Source organism: Poecilia reticulata, linkage group LG17 (assembly GCF_000633615.1).
Source record: "Poecilia reticulata strain Guanapo linkage group LG17, Guppy_female_1.0+MT, whole genome shotgun sequence".
Lineage (NCBI taxonomy): Eukaryota > Metazoa > Chordata > Actinopteri > Cyprinodontiformes > Poeciliidae > Poecilia > Poecilia reticulata.
In genome coordinates, this window is record NC_024347.1 from 13249479 (window position 1) to 13267116 (window position 17638).

Genomic DNA, 17638 nt, shown 5'->3' on the forward strand with positions numbered 1-17638 from the left:
TTGTTTTCACAATGCTCTCCTTTTCTATTAGAATGTTTCTGAAGCTTTCCAAAGCTTTAATTCCTGATCTCAGTAAATTTTTTTACAAAGGAAAACCACTGATGTCACACCACTTGGGTGCTTTGTTGGTATTCACTACAATTTTGTGAAAGTCCAAAGATCCACCGAGTAAATAAACCCGTTTCACAGAGAAACCCCTCAAACCTTAAGTCCTAATATAAAGTACAAAGGTTTTTACGGCTACCTCGATGAGAGCTTGATGAATGAAGGATGAAGTTTCAGGAGAGACCTCCCATGGCGACTTCTCCTCAACCATGATGGCGTCCAGCGTCGCCTTCTCAAGGATGGCGTCAAAGGATGCATCGGCAAAGGAGAGCTGACGAACGTCCATCTGATGCCAGGTCATACCGGGACAACTGCTGTACCTGGCACTCATAGCGCCGATGCACACCGAGGAGTAGTCTATGTTGGTAATCGCACGGTAGCCGGCGCCGTACATGTCTCCACCCAAACTGCTGTTTCCACAACCTGAGAGAAATAAATGGTGAAAAAGAGACATACGCCATCAATGGGGGACAGAGGAAAAACACCAAACATGCAGAGAAGAGCAGGTTATTAACTGAGAAGGGGAAAGGTGTGTGAATATGGTGGGAAAATTAGCATAACTATTGAGGGACCAAAGTGTTTGGTGTCTTAATTGAAAAAATGAGATGATTAGAGTTACTCTTATGATTGGCTGCAGCTAGGTGCTGTATTCTGCAGGACTCCCTCTTGTGTCTGACAAAAAAGACTCAACATTTAGATTAATTGATTTTCAGTCACAAGTGGGAACAGGTCGGTTCCCCCATTTAAAAGGTGGAGCACAGTCACAGTTTCAAAATCATTACATTCCCCGTCACGTCACTCCTGAAGTTTAAAAGTTATTTTAATGAGGTGTCAAAGGCAGCGACTGACAGTGATTGTCAGTGACAGTGTTTGGAGGCCGGTGAGTCCCCTGAACCCTTCACAATTGCAAAACACAAGGTTGGATTTGGGGGATTTTATTGGTAAATCTGTTTCCTAGCTTTCCAGGTAGAGAATTTGGTATCACATCAAGTCCTGTCATGTCTGAGCTTTGTGTGTCAGATTGAAATTCACAATGTTATGTTGCGACGCGGCCAGGTGCATTATCTTTTCTTGACGTCACCATCGAATGAGCTTTTCCTAAATAAAAGCTCATTTGAACAAGCACCAGGATTGTTTGATGCCAATACTGGATCATTACTAAGATATTTGAGATGAAGCTCTGTTGATTTCATAGAAGTCATGCACATGCTTGGTGCATTTGACATGTGTTAGCTGTGGTAGATTTTACAATTGTCAAAAGACAGGCTGGCTAAAAAAGACAGGTTGATATGCCGCACACAACACACCACCACAGTTTAGGTGATGAGTGTGATATCTCACATATAGGAAGCATATTTGAGGTTAAACTACCTTGCAACAAGGTACAAGTTATTCCTTCAGTATTTTTAACACAAAACTCTCTGACTAAAAACATTGTGAGAAGAACATCACAATGTTTAATGTTTAGGGCTAGAAGACTTGATAGGCAGGATTGGAAGTAACATGATAAAAGAAAATTGAGGAAAGTTTCAAATGTAACAAGATGAAAATAACCAACTGAATGCAGCATCTCACCTTTTGGATACGATGAGTCAGACTGTAAATGGAGGAAGAGGAGGAGGAGGAGGAGGAGGAGGAGGAAGAAGAGTAGGAGGCAAAGGAAGAACATGAAACAGGAGTAAGAAGAAAAGTTATGTTGGACATAGTCTATGCACGATATGTAAAGAGTGTCACTGGGGGGTATTTTGTTGAACTGTTTTGCAGCTCGGGTACATGTGCACGTATTTGAAAGGATCCGCCTGGGGACGTGTGAGAGGGTGCGAAAGGTGTGGTTGGGACTTTGAGCGGCATGCTGGCAGYGACGCCTCAGCTGCAAACGTGTGGCTCCTTCTTGTTATCACCTTCCTGCTTCCACTAATTACCGCCATGCAACAGCTTCACATGAGCATGTGCCAGAGAATCCAGGATGACTCAGTTTGCAGTCTCGCACCAAACAACACGTTAGCAACCTATTCAGATGTGTGTTTGCTTGCCTGTGTGCTTTACATGCTCAAACCTTATGTTGCACGACCACAGGTGGCAAGGACCTCTGCACACAGATATTTATACGTCAAGACAAACTAATAAAGGATGATTTAACGGGACAAAAGCAGAGAAATCGAAGCCACAGACGCAGCCATGCAACAACAACCCAATACTGCATTGATCAGTCCTGATGGGTAATCTGCGTTTCAAATGAGAAAAGTAAAGAATTTTTCTTTTCTTCCTGCAACAATCTTTGTTTTGAGTTTAATAAAAAGTAAAAAGCACATGAAATGTGTGCAGATTTATGACGAAGGTTGTATTTTTGAGGATTAGATTTATTCTTGAACAGCTACAGCGCTCTCAGTCTATCCCAAATGTTGATAAACCCAGAAACCAAATACTTCAGAAAATAAAAGTGAGATTTTGGCTTTCTTATGAGAGTATATGTGTGTGAATAATTATTAGACAACCTAATAGTGCATAGGAATTTTGTGGAAATAAACAAAATGGCAAATTTTCCCATCACACTTTTAAATCTGTAGAAGTAAGAATAATACACAACCAGTCCTTCCTACTTTGTCTCAATCCCTTCTTGGCAAAATATGAGGTTTTGGTTTCCATCCCCTGCTGGACCCCACAGCATGCCGGACATTCCCTTCAAAGGGTTTTCCCCCGTAAACACAGATACGTGTGTGTGTGTGCGTGTGTGTGCCTGCGTGTGTGTGCGTGTTATCTTTTTCCAGGCACGTTGCTCTGAGGAAAGGCCGGACATGATGTCTCATTCCTGGGGGTCGTTGGGATAAGTTTACTTGCCACACTCTCCTCAAGGTTAAGACTCTTACACTGGGTCAGTGAGACCTGCTGACGGTTCCACGCACTCATAAACACTTCCCTGCAAACATAAGTCTTTAAATTTAAAAAATATAGATTTTGTGAGAATGTTTAATTTTTATTTTATTTTTTTCTTAAAAGGAATGGCTGTATCAATTACAGTCTCTGGTTCCTATTTAGGACAGAATATCTACTGATAACCGAATCTCACTCCAACGTCAGCATTTTCCCGCAGGACACAGTCGTAAGGCAGTTACCTTTAGTACTTCAAAGAAATCAAAGCTGTACTTTTTTTTTAATACATATTTACCACTGAGGCTCAAAGCCACTCAAAGCCAAGATTGTGTGATTAAATAAAATAGACCAAAATACATTCTAAATAAATAAACGTCCAACAAACAAAATGTGTGCTTCAGCAAAGTACAATCCAAGTGGGGTTTGCAAGTTTTACGTTTTTGTAATTTCTTCCCCAACAACTGTGTTTTCCAGCTTAATTGTATGGATAAATAAAACTCTGAAGTGATTTTATTGTGGTCTCATGTTCTTAAATCATAAAAACTGTCATATTCAATTTTGCAGCTCTGTGGAGAAGTAAGGAAAGTTCCATCGGTGTCTGAGGTGGTTGAGTTCGTCTTGGTGTCATACGAGTTTGTCTGACACAGAATATCCAGGTGAGTCTGGGGCCTTRCATGTCTGCAGGTAATAAATAGGAGGCTTTACATTCTTACTGAACAGACTAACTGGATTATTAAAAGCAGAAGAGAAGAAGAGGCTAAAGTTAGAAGTGTCATGTAACCTCGTTCCGGATGCCCGTGAGAGCGTGTGATGGAAAACCTAATCCTGCTCTTAAAATATTTCATAACACTCAGATAATAAACAACCGAACACTCAGCTATCCAGCAGTTGCATGAGTAAACTGATTGTTATTGTGTTTGCTTTTCCGTTTCCATTAATATCCAAAATAATGGTTTTATAAATTGCATCGACAGCTGCCAGCCCAAATATGATGGCCAAAGATGGACATGGTACCTCGCAGTCCATCAAAGGCAGGTTAAAGGACATCTGGTGTGTGACCCGAGAAATCCTTTGATATTTAAGGACCAGCTGGACATGTGAGTGACAGCTGTGGAGATATAACACAGGAAAGGAAACCTCTGAGGCAATCCCCAGGAATAATTTAGGATTAGTCTGCTGACGGGAAACACGTAGAAAAGGGCCTCACACAAAATCACATATGCAGCTTTAAATTCAATTTGAAGCTGTGAATTCAAAAATNGAGAATAGAGAAATAAAGCAAGACCTAATGAAATTAGATAACTTCAAGGAAATATTCAGGATACAGACACAAATAAAAACAAAAACCCAGACAACAAAAGATCATGACAGCTCCACGTTATTGCAGTAACTTCTAAACAAGGAGTCGCATGGAACTGCGTTCCCTCACATGAAAAGTGTTTTCTGGTGTAGGAAGTTGTGCCTTGGATAAGGTAAAGCACCTGTCTAAATAATAATAACAACAGTGTATTAATGGTTGATGATATGTAAACATTATGAATCTCGCGGGAGACAAGAACTGAAAGATGAAATGAGACGTAGAGACATAAGGAATGAGGCTGATGAAGCGTCACTGAATTCTGAAAAATAAAAGATCTGTCGGTCTGTTGTGTCCATGAAGCTAAAATAAAATGATAAAACAGCTCATGAAAGCTCTCAGCTCACTGTTTTGGAATAAAAGCMGAGGTCAACCCAGAGCAAGGTTTTTTTAGAACAAGAACGAAGTACCGAGTTAYGAAATCATAACACAGTGACATCACCATGTCACCGAAAGGATTTTTTTTCTTACAGAGAAACTTTGAAAATGTATATTTTTGAATAAATATATTGTGAAATCGGTTTACTTGTAACCAACAGCAAAACTGAAAATCTATACATTGTTTGGATCCCTTTGCTTAAAGGGGGAGAACTTTTTTGAGCTTTTTATCATGTTATAATGTTATTCACTAATCAATAACAATGAGGGAATACCATCCTTATTTATGGGATTATTAAAACAATTTTTAGACCAAAGGATTTCAAAACCACTTAATATATTTTGACAATAAACAAATTGAGAAAATGAAATATAGGAAACAAAAACTAATATAACTACATTTCTTCTCTTTTATGAGATCATCAAAACAGGCCCAGCCAGTTTTGCACTCAACATGGGCCGCCTGGTTGGAGAGCCTCTGCGATTAATGTTCAGGGTGGGGAAGTGAAGACCAACCAGTGTGCAGCTTCAGCAGATCATCTTCTGTCATCGATCTGGGATTAAAGTCGTACTACAGCACGTTTCGCAAAAATAAATAAACAATCTCTTTGTCCTAAAATTATAATACACAATCTTTTTGTGAAATAAGTTGATAGAGTCTGGTTGCCAGGTTTTGGTTCCTAGAGCTCAGCTGAGCCCAATCCAAAAAGCAACAGGAAGTCACCAATAAGCAGCGTAAGMCGGATAGCGGGCAAGGGCAGCGGCCTAAATGTGTGCCAACTACTGGCATCGAAATCTGGCTCTGGGTCAGTGGAATGTCACCTTACTGGCAGTAAAAAAGCAAAACCTGGTGAGGAAACTTGTGCAAAAACAACTACAGATACCTGGGCTCTCCTCCCAAATCCTAAAGCTGCGCTGGACTCCCTCCTACTCAGGATATGCCAAATGATAAAGACGCAACATGGTCTCACACTCCCTACTTTCCAAATACAATTCATTTATTTTCAATTTACAGCAAATCAAAAACTACAAGCACTCTTAAGAGCTGACTTATTTTTATGAGAAGCAGCACAAATCACAGTCCAACTGTGTGAGGCGTAAGAGATTTGTCAAGAGGAATGGGCTGGGATTCCTCAGGAAACATGTCAAAGGCCTGTTGAAAACAACAACTGATGACTGCAGTCTGTTGTCCAACAGAAACGACACACTTATTATAACTAGTAACATCAAGATTTATAAAAAAACTTCAACCACGATGTAATGAGATACAATATGAATATCACTAACGCCAGCCCAACAGCTGTCTAACTCTTCCAGTATCCATTAAGGACTCAGAGGACCTTCAGCCAAGCTGCAAGCATGGATAAAAAAACTCAGCCTGGAGTCATCGGGCAAAACATTCTGAACAGCTGCTGCACACAACTGCTCTAATTTAGATTATCATCTGCATAAATGAGCACAGAAATCATGCTGCTGTGTTTATGACCAGCAAACTAGGACAGATTTTGATTTGCACTGGAGTAAACCTCTTGACCTTGCATAATCTCTCTTTCAGCCACCTCCAAGGAAAGTACTTCTATGCAAAATCCCCCGACATGCAGGGAACAGAAATGTATTACCAAAACATTCAACTCTTCACAGAGGACGGCCTACAAGGTTTTAAAGTGACCTTATAGAAATATCTGAATATTTGTCCAGGAAAGCATTTGTCAGATAAGACAGATTGGGGGGAAAAAAAAGGTCTGGCTTCTTCTTTATGGAGTATGCTTTGTGAATTGACGTGCAGTGTGRAGTCRAACGGGGCAACTCCACACTGCCAGACCCAGACTCCTGCTTTAACATGTCTCCTATTCCTTTCAGTCCATTGGTRCGATGCTTTAAACCACTGCTTGAGGCTTTGTATTGCTCTTAGTCAAATGAAGTTGCATGATGATGAACGTGCGWTCCTCGAAGCTTGCTMTTTTTGAGCTAATCTGAAAGCCACATAAAGCTGGGAGGTCTGTAGCTATTGACTTTGAGGTAAGTTGGTCACCTCTGCACAGCACATGTTGCTCGCATGACCACAAACCAGAGTGTGATCATCATTCACTGACCTGGTCTAACCCTTCATGGCTGATTTGCTCTCATTCCTATTTACTTCCACTTTTTTTTATATATCACAACTAACAATTGACTGCAGAATATTTAGCATATTTTCCTTCACAAAGTCTATGGAAGCAGTTACTGTAGCAGGTGGCAATAGAAGTGATTTAACACGTGAATTCAGTGATTTGGATGGGGGACCCGATACTTTTAGCAATACGGTGAAAAGTCCAGTTACAATTTCTTTATTCCTTCATAAATCAGGACAAATTAGAACCAAGCATCTTCAGGTAAACTTGTCTCTTAGAAAAAAAAGCCTACTCTTTACMTTTTAAACARGACTAAAGGTTACCAATTAAAAGTGTTAGTCTAAAATGATATCCAATGAAAGTCTCCATAGCAACAGCCAGAGTGATTCATAGAGCGTGTCAATCTGTAAAATAAATTTCACACTTCAGCGAACCGCGGCCTCTGAGGCGAGATTTTGTTTGAAATGTACGAGYRAAGCGTGCATGTTAGAAACAAAAATAAACACAATAAAATCTATTGTTCCGCGACTCTTTGTCGAGATTGTCAGTTGTTAGAATTACACATGACAGGTGAGAATGATTTATTGTTGTTTTGCTTCTTTTTTTGGCTGCAATTTCTGAAGCATTGATTTGATTTTTGTTTGTTTGTTTGTTTGTTTGTTTGTTTGTTTCCCCAAGTATTCCCAAGTGTAAATATGCACCATTTGTCATTTATCAGTGTGTTTCTACAGCTCAAGTAATTGGTGGGAAAAAAGCCTTAAAGCAGATTTTATTTTCAACTGTGCTCCGTCTAGTCGGCCTCATACCGGCACACTGCTCATTAGCTTTCTGTAGGGCTTTCGTTCCTTCGTCCCCCTCTCCTCACTAACTTTCTCATTTGCTGTCATACAGTTTCTTCATCCCCGTTTTCCTCTCATTTAATCAACTTCTCCATCCCAGTTCACTGGTAGCAGAAGACCTCTGAGGGATCCCCACCCTCCTGGTTTATCTGAGGTTTTCTCCCTTCCCTTTCATTGCCTCTCTCTGTTTTCTTTTTCATAGTGAGAATGTTTTCTGTGAGAAAGTAGGTTCACAACAGACCTCCCACATTCCTGCATAACTCACACGCACTCAAACTAGAGCAAACAATCGTGACTGCTGGAGCCACATAAGCCAAAGATTATAAGCCTTTGAATTGTAACAAACACAAACGCACTTAGAAACACCGTTAGTAGTGCACCACAAAGATCACATGATCAATTTTACACCTTTTTGTGACCAAACAGCCCTGAGAACAGAGCAGCTGGGGGGAAATCTTTATAAAAGCGAGGAGAAAACGGGGTGGAAATTAGAGGTGAGGAAATGTGAAAAAGCGTGAGAAGGAACCTGGAATGTCACTTTAATGACTTCTGAACAGGTTGGAGGCTGTTTTATGAGTTCGGCTTCACTCCTATTGAAGCAAAGTCAAATCCGTCCATCTGTGCAGCAACCAAACTCACTGATCCTTCTTTAAAACCTCCTTCTGTTGGAGGAAAAGACCAAGAGAACAGCCCCTTTTTTTCCTGCATGCGTGTCTGTTGCCTATTTGCTTTTGTTCACTGGAGTTAGGCTCCTGCCCGATGAAGCTTATATAGCCTTAAAGCTCCRGCTAATTTGGTAGTGGGAGATATTTCAGAAAATACTAGATTGAGACAACAATTTGGGACTTTTATAAGTGTGACTGACTAGCAATCTAATTCATCATATAATGATAGCACAATGGGTCCCCCCTCACTCCTCTTGTTTTCTTGTCACCTTTCAAAATGTAAGAGTATCAACCAAATTTCAAAATCACAAAAAGATAGCTTGTGATTTTAAATAATTAAATAATTAAACTCCACCAGCCTCACACAGGACTGATTATTTCCAGAATAAAAAAAAATACCTTCAATAAAACCTGACAACATTATGTAGGCTAAAAGATCTCAAAAAGGTGCAATATCTCCCCCACACCTAAACAAAAGCATAGATTCTGACATGGATCAATCTTGAAGTTTAAAATGTAATTTCCAAGTATTTGGGACTCCAAAAAATCCCAGTAAGAACAATTATTCATGAAGTAGGAATACATGGGACAGTGGTGAACCATTGAAGAAGTTGAAGGCCAACTAAAATGACTCCAAGAGCGCATCAAAGACTCAAACAATAGTCGCAAAAGAGCTGAAATCAACATCTAAGACACYGCAGGCCTCATTTGTCTCAGTAAATCTTCTTGTGTGAACAAAAAGACAAAAATGGGGCAAAAATGTCATCAATGGCAAAATTTCAAGGTAAAAATCTCTGCTGACTAAAAAGAGCCCAATGGCCTGGCACACATTTGCAAAAGAGATAAGTGGAGCTTGACAGTAGTCATCAGTTTTTCACCTTAAACTTAAGAACGTTTGGGTTGTACAGCAAGAACATAATCCAAAACAAGTCCACCTATTAAATGGCACTGAAAATAAAAACAAATGTGTCTGAGTGCCAATCAAAGTCTGGACTTAAATCTAGTGGGCGCACAGYGACATGAGCATAAACAAGCAGCAACAAAAATTCTGCAAACAAGAGTGGGCCAGAATCACTCCTCAGTGAGTAAACTACTCACAAATGGCAAATGTTTCTGTCTAGGAGGGTACAAACATTTAGTAAGTTTTTGGGCAATTACTTTTTTTTTTTTTAACAGCGTTCCAGGTTGGTTTGGTAATCTTTTTTTCTTTTGATAAATTAAATAATTATTTGAATTTGCTGACAAAAAAAAAAAAACTGAGTTTTTTACAGAACTCCGTAGGATTTATAATTAACCCTGTAAAAGGATGACTTTGAAGAACGTTGTGAACTTAAATTCGAATTGTGACTTATTAAGCTGCTCTTCAAACATTCCAGTGAGTGTACCTTGAGCTGTTCTTCTCCACTTACAAACCTTGAGCTACCTACTCCAGTTAATAGTGGTGTTCTCTTGTCTTAGTGTGTCAAGGTCTAGCATGGCTAATGGCCAAAACATTGTCATTGTCAAATTGATGTGGTGGTTACTGCAGCAGCCAACAGCTGAGAGCACTCAGCGTCTTGTCAGTCCTCTTTACGGGCAGTGGAGTGGAAATGTTAAGTGCCACCATTACTGATTTCACTGTCAGAGAGTAATTTGCAGATATACTATTGTTGTAGCGGGGCATTCAAATCACCACAGTAGCGACATTCACTATTTGAACCACATTTAGAAGTAAAAGACGAGGAAACGCGAGTCAATCTGCAGTGCAGACATTTGCGCTTCTGTTTTATGCACTACTGCAATGAAGGTAAATAAATGCCTCCTTAACAAGTAAACAGAGATGTGAAAGATGCAGAGTTAAAGGCACAGTTAAGGGTTTCTGAAGCRAGGTTCTTTTAAAAGGTTACAAGCAAACACAGAGGTACTTGCAGGTGATAATTGTCATTTTCATGTAGTAAATATCCAGATTAGTTGATCCTAAATAATTAATGGCTCGTCTGAGAAAAATTAAARCGGCCTTCTACATCAAAGAACTCCAAACACAAAACATCACAGTGGTTTACAGTATGTGAACCTCTTAAACTATTGTCACACCTGAGATCTTGGCTCATTTACAGGCGTTTTTGTTTTTGATTATGTTTCACGCTGCTTAATTTCTGTGTGTATTAATTGCATATTATCTATTTTTTTTCTGTTTACTTTTGGAAATGACTGAAAAATATCTTCATCTACTCACTTATTTACTCAGAAACCAATGATCATTCTGGTGGTCTTCCTGCACAAAACACTAATAAAGGACCATGTAAAGAATTTCTGGCCTAAAAGAAATTTTAAAAAGACAATAAAGTTAGGATTTTTTGTTTGTTTTCACAATGCTCTCCTTTTCTATTAGAATGTTTCTGAAGCTTTCCAAAGCTTTAATTCCTGATCTCAGTAAATTTTTTTACAAAGGAAAACCACTGATGTCACACCACTTGGGTGCTTTGTTGGTATTCACTACAATTTTGTGAAAGTCCAAAGATCCACCGAGTAAATAAACCCGTTTCACAGAGAAACCCCTCAAACCTTAAGTCCTAATATAAAGTACAAAGGTTTTTACGGCTACCTCGATGAGAGCTTGATGAATGAAGGATGAAGTTTCAGGAGAGACCTCCCATGGCGACTTCTCCTCAACCATGATGGCGTCCAGCGTCGCCTTCTCAAGGATGGCGTCAAAGGATGCATCGGCAAAGGAGAGCTGACGAACGTCCATCTGATGCCAGGTCATACCGGGACAACTGCTGTACCTGGCACTCATAGCGCCGATGCACACCGAGGAGTAGTCTATGTTGGTAATCGCACGGTAGCCGGCGCCGTACATGTCTCCACCCAAACTGCTGTTTCCACAACCTGAGAGAAATAAATGGTGAAAAAGAGACATACGCCATCAATGGGGGACAGAGGAAAAACACCAAACATGCAGAGAAGAGCAGGTTATTAACTGAGAAGGGGAAAGGTGTGTGAATATGGTGGGAAAATTAGCATAACTATTGAGGGACCAAAGTGTTTGGTGTCTTAATTGAAAAAATGAGATGATTAGAGTTACTCTTATGATTGGCTGCAGCTAGGTGCTGTATTCTGCAGGACTCCCTCTTGTGTCTGACAAAAAAGACTCAACATTTAGATTAATTGATTTTCAGTCACAAGTGGGAACAGGTCGGTTCCCCCATTTAAAAGGTGGAGCACAGTCACAGTTTCAAAATCATTACATTCCCCGTCACGTCACTCCTGAAGTTTAAAAGTTATTTTAATGAGGTGTCAAAGGCAGCGACTGACAGTGATTGTCAGTGACAGTGTTTGGAGGCCGGTGAGTCCCCTGAACCCTTCACAATTGCAAAACACAAGGTTGGATTTGGGGGATTTTATTGGTAAATCTGTTTCCTAGCTTTCCAGGTAGAGAATTTGGTATCACATCAAGTCCTGTCATGTCTGAGCTTTGTGTGTCAGATTGAAATTCACAATGTTATGTTGCGACGCGGCCAGGTGCATTATCTTTTCTTGACGTCACCATCGAATGAGCTTTTCCTAAATAAAAGCTCATTTGAACAAGCACCAGGATTGTTTGATGCCAATACTGGATCATTACTAAGATATTTGAGATGAAGCTCTGTTGATTTCATAGAAGTCATGCACATGCTTGGTGCATTTGACATGTGTTAGCTGTGGTAGATTTTACAATTGTCAAAAGACAGGCTGGCTAAAAAAGACAGGTTGATATGCCGCACACAACACACCACCACAGTTTAGGTGATGAGTGTGATATCTCACATATAGGAAGCATATTTGAGGTTAAACTACCTTGCAACAAGGTACAAGTTATTCCTTCAGTATTTTTAACACAAAACTCTCTGACTAAAAACATTGTGAGAAGAACATCACAATGTTTAATGTTTAGGGCTAGAAGACTTGATAGGCAGGATTGGAAGTAACATGATAAAAGAAAATTGAGGAAAGTTTCAAATGTAACAAGATGAAAATAACCAACTGAATGCAGCATCTCACCTTTTGGATACGATGAGTCAGACTGTAAATGGAGGAAGAGGAGGAGGAGGAGGAGGAGGAGGAGGAAGAAGAGTAGGAGGCAAAGGAAGAACATGAAACAGGAGTAAGAAGAAAAGTTATGTTGGACATAGTCTATGCACGATATGTAAAGAGTGTCACTGGGGGGTATTTTGTTGAACTGTTTTGCAGCTCGGGTACATGTGCACGTATTTGAAAGGATCCGCCTGGGGACGTGTGAGAGGGTGCGAAAGGTGTGGTTGGGACTTTGAGCGGCATGCTGGCAGYGACGCCTCAGCTGCAAACGTGTGGCTCCTTCTTGTTATCACCTTCCTGCTTCCACTAATTACCGCCATGCAACAGCTTCACATGAGCATGTGCCAGAGAATCCAGGATGACTCAGTTTGCAGTCTCGCACCAAACAACACGTTAGCAACCTATTCAGATGTGTGTTTGCTTGCCTGTGTGCTTTACATGCTCAAACCTTATGTTGCACGACCACAGGTGGCAAGGACCTCTGCACACAGATATTTATACGTCAAGACAAACTAATAAAGGATGATTTAACGGGACAAAAGCAGAGAAATCGAAGCCACAGACGCAGCCATGCAACAACAACCCAATACTGCATTGATCAGTCCTGATGGGTAATCTGCGTTTCAAATGAGAAAAGTAAAGAATTTTTCTTTTCTTCCTGCAACAATCTTTGTTTTGAGTTTAATAAAAAGTAAAAAGCACATGAAATGTGTGCAGATTTATGACGAAGGTTGTATTTTTGAGGATTAGATTTATTCTTGAACAGCTACAGCGCTCTCAGTCTATCCCAAATGTTGATAAACCCAGAAACCAAATACTTCAGAAAATAAAAGTGAGATTTTGGCTTTCTTATGAGAGTATATGTGTGTGAATAATTATTAGACAACCTAATAGTGCATAGGAATTTTGTGGAAATAAACAAAATGGCAAATTTTCCCATCACACTTTTAAATCTGTAGAAGTAAGAATAATACACAACCAGTCCTTCCTACTTTGTCTCAATCCCTTCTTGGCAAAATATGAGGTTTTGGTTTCCATCCCCTGCTGGACCCCACAGCATGCCGGACATTCCCTTCAAAGGGTTTTCCCCCGTAAACACAGATACGTGTGTGTGTGTGCGTGTGTGTGCCTGCGTGTGTGTGCGTGTTATCTTTTTCCAGGCACGTTGCTCTGAGGAAAGGCCGGACATGATGTCTCATTCCTGGGGGTCGTTGGGATAAGTTTACTTGCCACACTCTCCTCAAGGTTAAGACTCTTACACTGGGTCAGTGAGACCTGCTGACGGTTCCACGCACTCATAAACACTTCCCTGCAAACATAAGTCTTTAAATTTAAAAAATATAGATTTTGTGAGAATGTTTAATTTTTATTTTATTTTTTTCTTAAAAGGAATGGCTGTATCAATTACAGTCTCTGGTTCCTATTTAGGACAGAATATCTACTGATAACCGAATCTCACTCCAACGTCAGCATTTTCCCGCAGGACACAGTCGTAAGGCAGTTACCTTTAGTACTTCAAAGAAATCAAAGCTGTACTTTTTTTTTAATACATATTTACCACTGAGGCTCAAAGCCACTCAAAGCCAAGATTGTGTGATTAAATAAAATAGACCAAAATACATTCTAAATAAATAAACGTCCAACAAACAAAATGTGTGCTTCAGCAAAGTACAATCCAAGTGGGGTTTGCAAGTTTTACGTTTTTGTAATTTCTTCCCCAACAACTGTGTTTTCCAGCTTAATTGTATGGATAAATAAAACTCTGAAGTGATTTTATTGTGGTCTCATGTTCTTAAATCATAAAAACTGTCATATTCAATTTTGCAGCTCTGTGGAGAAGTAAGGAAAGTTCCATCGGTGTCTGAGGTGGTTGAGTTCGTCTTGGTGTCATACGAGTTTGTCTGACACAGAATATCCAGGTGAGTCTGGGGCCTTRCATGTCTGCAGGTAATAAATAGGAGGCTTTACATTCTTACTGAACAGACTAACTGGATTATTAAAAGCAGAAGAGAAGAAGAGGCTAAAGTTAGAAGTGTCATGTAACCTCGTTCCGGATGCCCGTGAGAGCGTGTGATGGAAAACCTAATCCTGCTCTTAAAATATTTCATAACACTCAGATAATAAACAACCGAACACTCAGCTATCCAGCAGTTGCATGAGTAAACTGATTGTTATTGTGTTTGCTTTTCCGTTTCCATTAATATCCAAAATAATGGTTTTATAAATTGCATCGACAGCTGCCAGCCCAAATATGATGGCCAAAGATGGACATGGTACCTCGCAGTCCATCAAAGGCAGGTTAAAGGACATCTGGTGTGTGACCCGAGAAATCCTTTGATATTTAAGGACCAGCTGGACATGTGAGTGACAGCTGTGGAGATATAACACAGGAAAGGAAACCTCTGAGGCAATCCCCAGGAATAATTTAGGATTAGTCTGCTGACGGGAAACACGTAGAAAAGGGCCTCACACAAAATCACATATGCAGCTTTAAATTCAATTTGAAGCTGTGAATTCAAAAATGAATCCAATGAGACAAAAAAACAAAAAAACAACTGTATTTATTGAGCCCTTTTTAGGCACTCAAGCGTAAAGCGTTTTTACAGAGGTTAAAAACTGAAAAACGGACATTTAGACAAGCACAATGAAAACAAATTGCAGGTAAAAAAAGTAATCGATTATAAGAAATGTGGAAATGCAAGAGAGTAGATTAGCAGGAAAGYTAATGAAATTAAATTAAAAGTTAAGACGATACATAATATACAATAATATAAATAAATTATATAAGCTAGTAAAGCAAAGATCATTATTATTTGCTAAAATAACATGCAACAGCATTCCTATGATTTTTAATAACTGGAATAGCTATAAAATAATATGYTTCTATAATTGAAAGAAAATGAGTATGTTTAAAAAAAAAACTTGCTTTGCACTCGTCTTATTYCACCAAATACAAAGTGGATATTTTATTTTCTTGCTTACGTTCATTTAGAAACCTCGTGACATTTTACAGTAGTTTGACTATTTGCGTTGCTTCGGCTTCAACAATTTTTAACTTTAATTTTCAAAAACATTTGTACTCCGATGGAAAAGGTGTGGTTCCCAAGAAACACATCACTGAAGCCCACCAACATATTCAGCAGCWCTGTTTACCCAAAACCAGACATAACAGRCTTAACGTWCTCYATYCAAAATGAAATGTCTGTCCTAAATCAATCTATATTCATCTGGAGTTTGTCCAGTGGATTAAATATTTTCTTAGTACTTGCACTTTTTTAACTCAAGCACTTAAAACAAAAAAAAAWCCCTCTTGTTTACTTCTGTGGCTCCTACRTGATGTTGACTGCACCTTTCAGATGTAAGACCATGTCCTTCCAAATAAACAGCAGATCTGGGTGACATGTATGGTCAATGGGTGGGTGGGGAACCCCTGTGCGTCAGCCAGCAATGTGAAACATCCGAGCCGTGAGCCGAGCTGAACCGAGCGCAGCAGTGGAAACTCCATGATGTCAGAGGCATTTGTGGCATTCGTTCACATCCCAGATTGGTTTTGACACATTAAGGATGGCGACCAAGGCCCATGCTGATGAAAGGTGATGCTCAAGTGGACACATAGCAACACCCAGCTCGACCAACCCCAGTCCACCGAGGCTCTGGGCAAGCCCGAGGTAAACTGATGCCATGACGACACGMTGCTAAATTTAGCTGCGACTGTTGCAAATGTTAACAAATACTGTAGAAAGGTCCCGTGTGGAGTGTGTTTGTTTTTGTGTCACACCGTGAGTGGATGAACAAATAAATCTGAGTCTTCATACTGAGTGCAWTTTAGAGTCAGAGTTTATATGAATCATATTAAGCCAGATCAAATGAAGATGTGGAAGTARAGATTATTTTCCAGCAGTTTCTTAAGTAAGGTGATGAAAAGCATGTACATATCAGAGAGTGTGCACCAAGATAGCAACATYGATTTCTAACTAATTRCCTCTTATCTTTCYATTGGGTCACTATCAACATMYATTCTTATTTAGTTAAATCTAACTATTTATGACTCAGACAAATTGTAGCAGTACTTAAAAGCAGTCTTTGCTGTAACACACACACTTATTTGTGATGTGTATAAATTTAGTTTATGGGAATATACWAAAAATTTGACTGTATTGACTGGCTTGATAATCAAAAACCTAATATTTTCTTATTAGTAAATGCACCATACTATWAGATGAAAGTAGCAAGACTCTTCAGTCACCGGTCTCTCAAACTAACTGTTTTCAGCAAGGTGTTCAAAATGAAGTAAGTACGGAGATATAAGAGACAATCTAAAAGGAAACTACATCATCTAATCTAAAACATGTCGAGATGTTTTTTTGGGGGGTTTTTTTGAGAAAGAGTGAGAGAGGTAGACTTTCCAAGTAGAGTGCTGCGGATTTCGTGACACTACCCATCCTACACCTATATAATACTGTAAAAGCCATTCAAGATGTAATCGGTTTGTTTMAGCAGGTAAACTCTGTCATCAAAGTGAGGACAGTAAGAGAGCTTTATCTTMATTTAAGATGTTTCCTCATTACAGTCTTTAAAAAAAAAAAAAAACAAGAACACTATTTCTGTAATCAAATGTGCGATGGATGTGGAAGTGGAAAGTCTGTYGTCGACAAGGTGTTAGGAACCCAGTTTGTTTCCCAGACACCCCTTAGACAGATCTTACACCTCCTCCCAGCAGTTGTCTGTGTCACTAGAAACAAAAGACCAAAATGAAAGTCTTACCAACAAATGTGTCAGTGGTGTCGGCGGAGTAAATTAGGCTGCAGTCATGTGTGAAAGAAGGAAAATGTCATCCACAATCTGAAGCTTTTGCCTGCTGCTGGTTAAACATTGGACTTTTCTGTAGGAAAGAGGCAAGTGTGAGCTGAGGTGAGAATGTTTGCAAACCACGATAAATAATAAACAAAGTCAAGGTTCAAATCTATTAGCAGCATCCACACACATTTGTCTGGTGCTTCCTGGTAGCTGACGCTAAAGAGTCCACAAGGAACAACAAAAAAACAGAACATTTTTGCATTCTTAAAACAAACTTAAAAAACAAGTTAGCTAATTTTATTTTAGAAACATGGCCAGATCTGCATTAGCACTGGAAAAGCCTGGTTCCTTCTAGTTTCCTCCTGTAATGCTGGGAAAAGTTGAGCATTAAGCTCCAGTAAGATAGCCACAGGCAATCTGAAGCAGCTAATAAGCCAGTCTGTTACGAATACCCAAGTTTAC

At 39.5% G+C, this 17638-nt stretch overlaps 2 protein-coding genes across 6 annotated transcripts in view; both read right to left on the reverse strand.

The window, feature by feature from the left end:
• Positions 1–1695, reverse strand: part of LOC103479378 (methyltransferase-like protein 13) — a 39216-nt gene extending 37521 nt beyond the window's left edge. The window contains exons 1-2 of the mRNA XM_008433761.2: positions 1681–1695; positions 245–528 (exon numbers count right to left, since the gene is read on the reverse strand). Coding sequence (XP_008431983.1) covers positions 245–499 — 255 coding nt within the window. The 5' untranslated portion in view covers positions 500–528; positions 1681–1695. The remainder of the gene's footprint in view (positions 1–244; positions 529–1680) is intronic.
• Positions 1696–10866: 9171 nt separating this feature from the next.
• LOC103479419 (endothelin-converting enzyme 2-like) overlaps positions 10867–17638 on the reverse strand; it is a 51974-nt gene continuing 45202 nt past the window's right edge. For 3 of the 5 annotated variants that reach the window (XM_017309834.1, XM_017309830.1, XM_017309831.1), the window contains exon 3: positions 10867–11194. In XM_017309834.1, coding sequence (XP_017165323.1) covers positions 10872–11194 — 323 coding nt within the window. In that variant the 3' untranslated portion in view covers positions 10867–10871. Of the gene's footprint in view, positions 11195–12346; positions 12369–17638 lie in introns of all 5 variants that reach the window. The other 2 variants (XM_017309832.1, XM_017309833.1) reach the window with 1 other exon arrangement.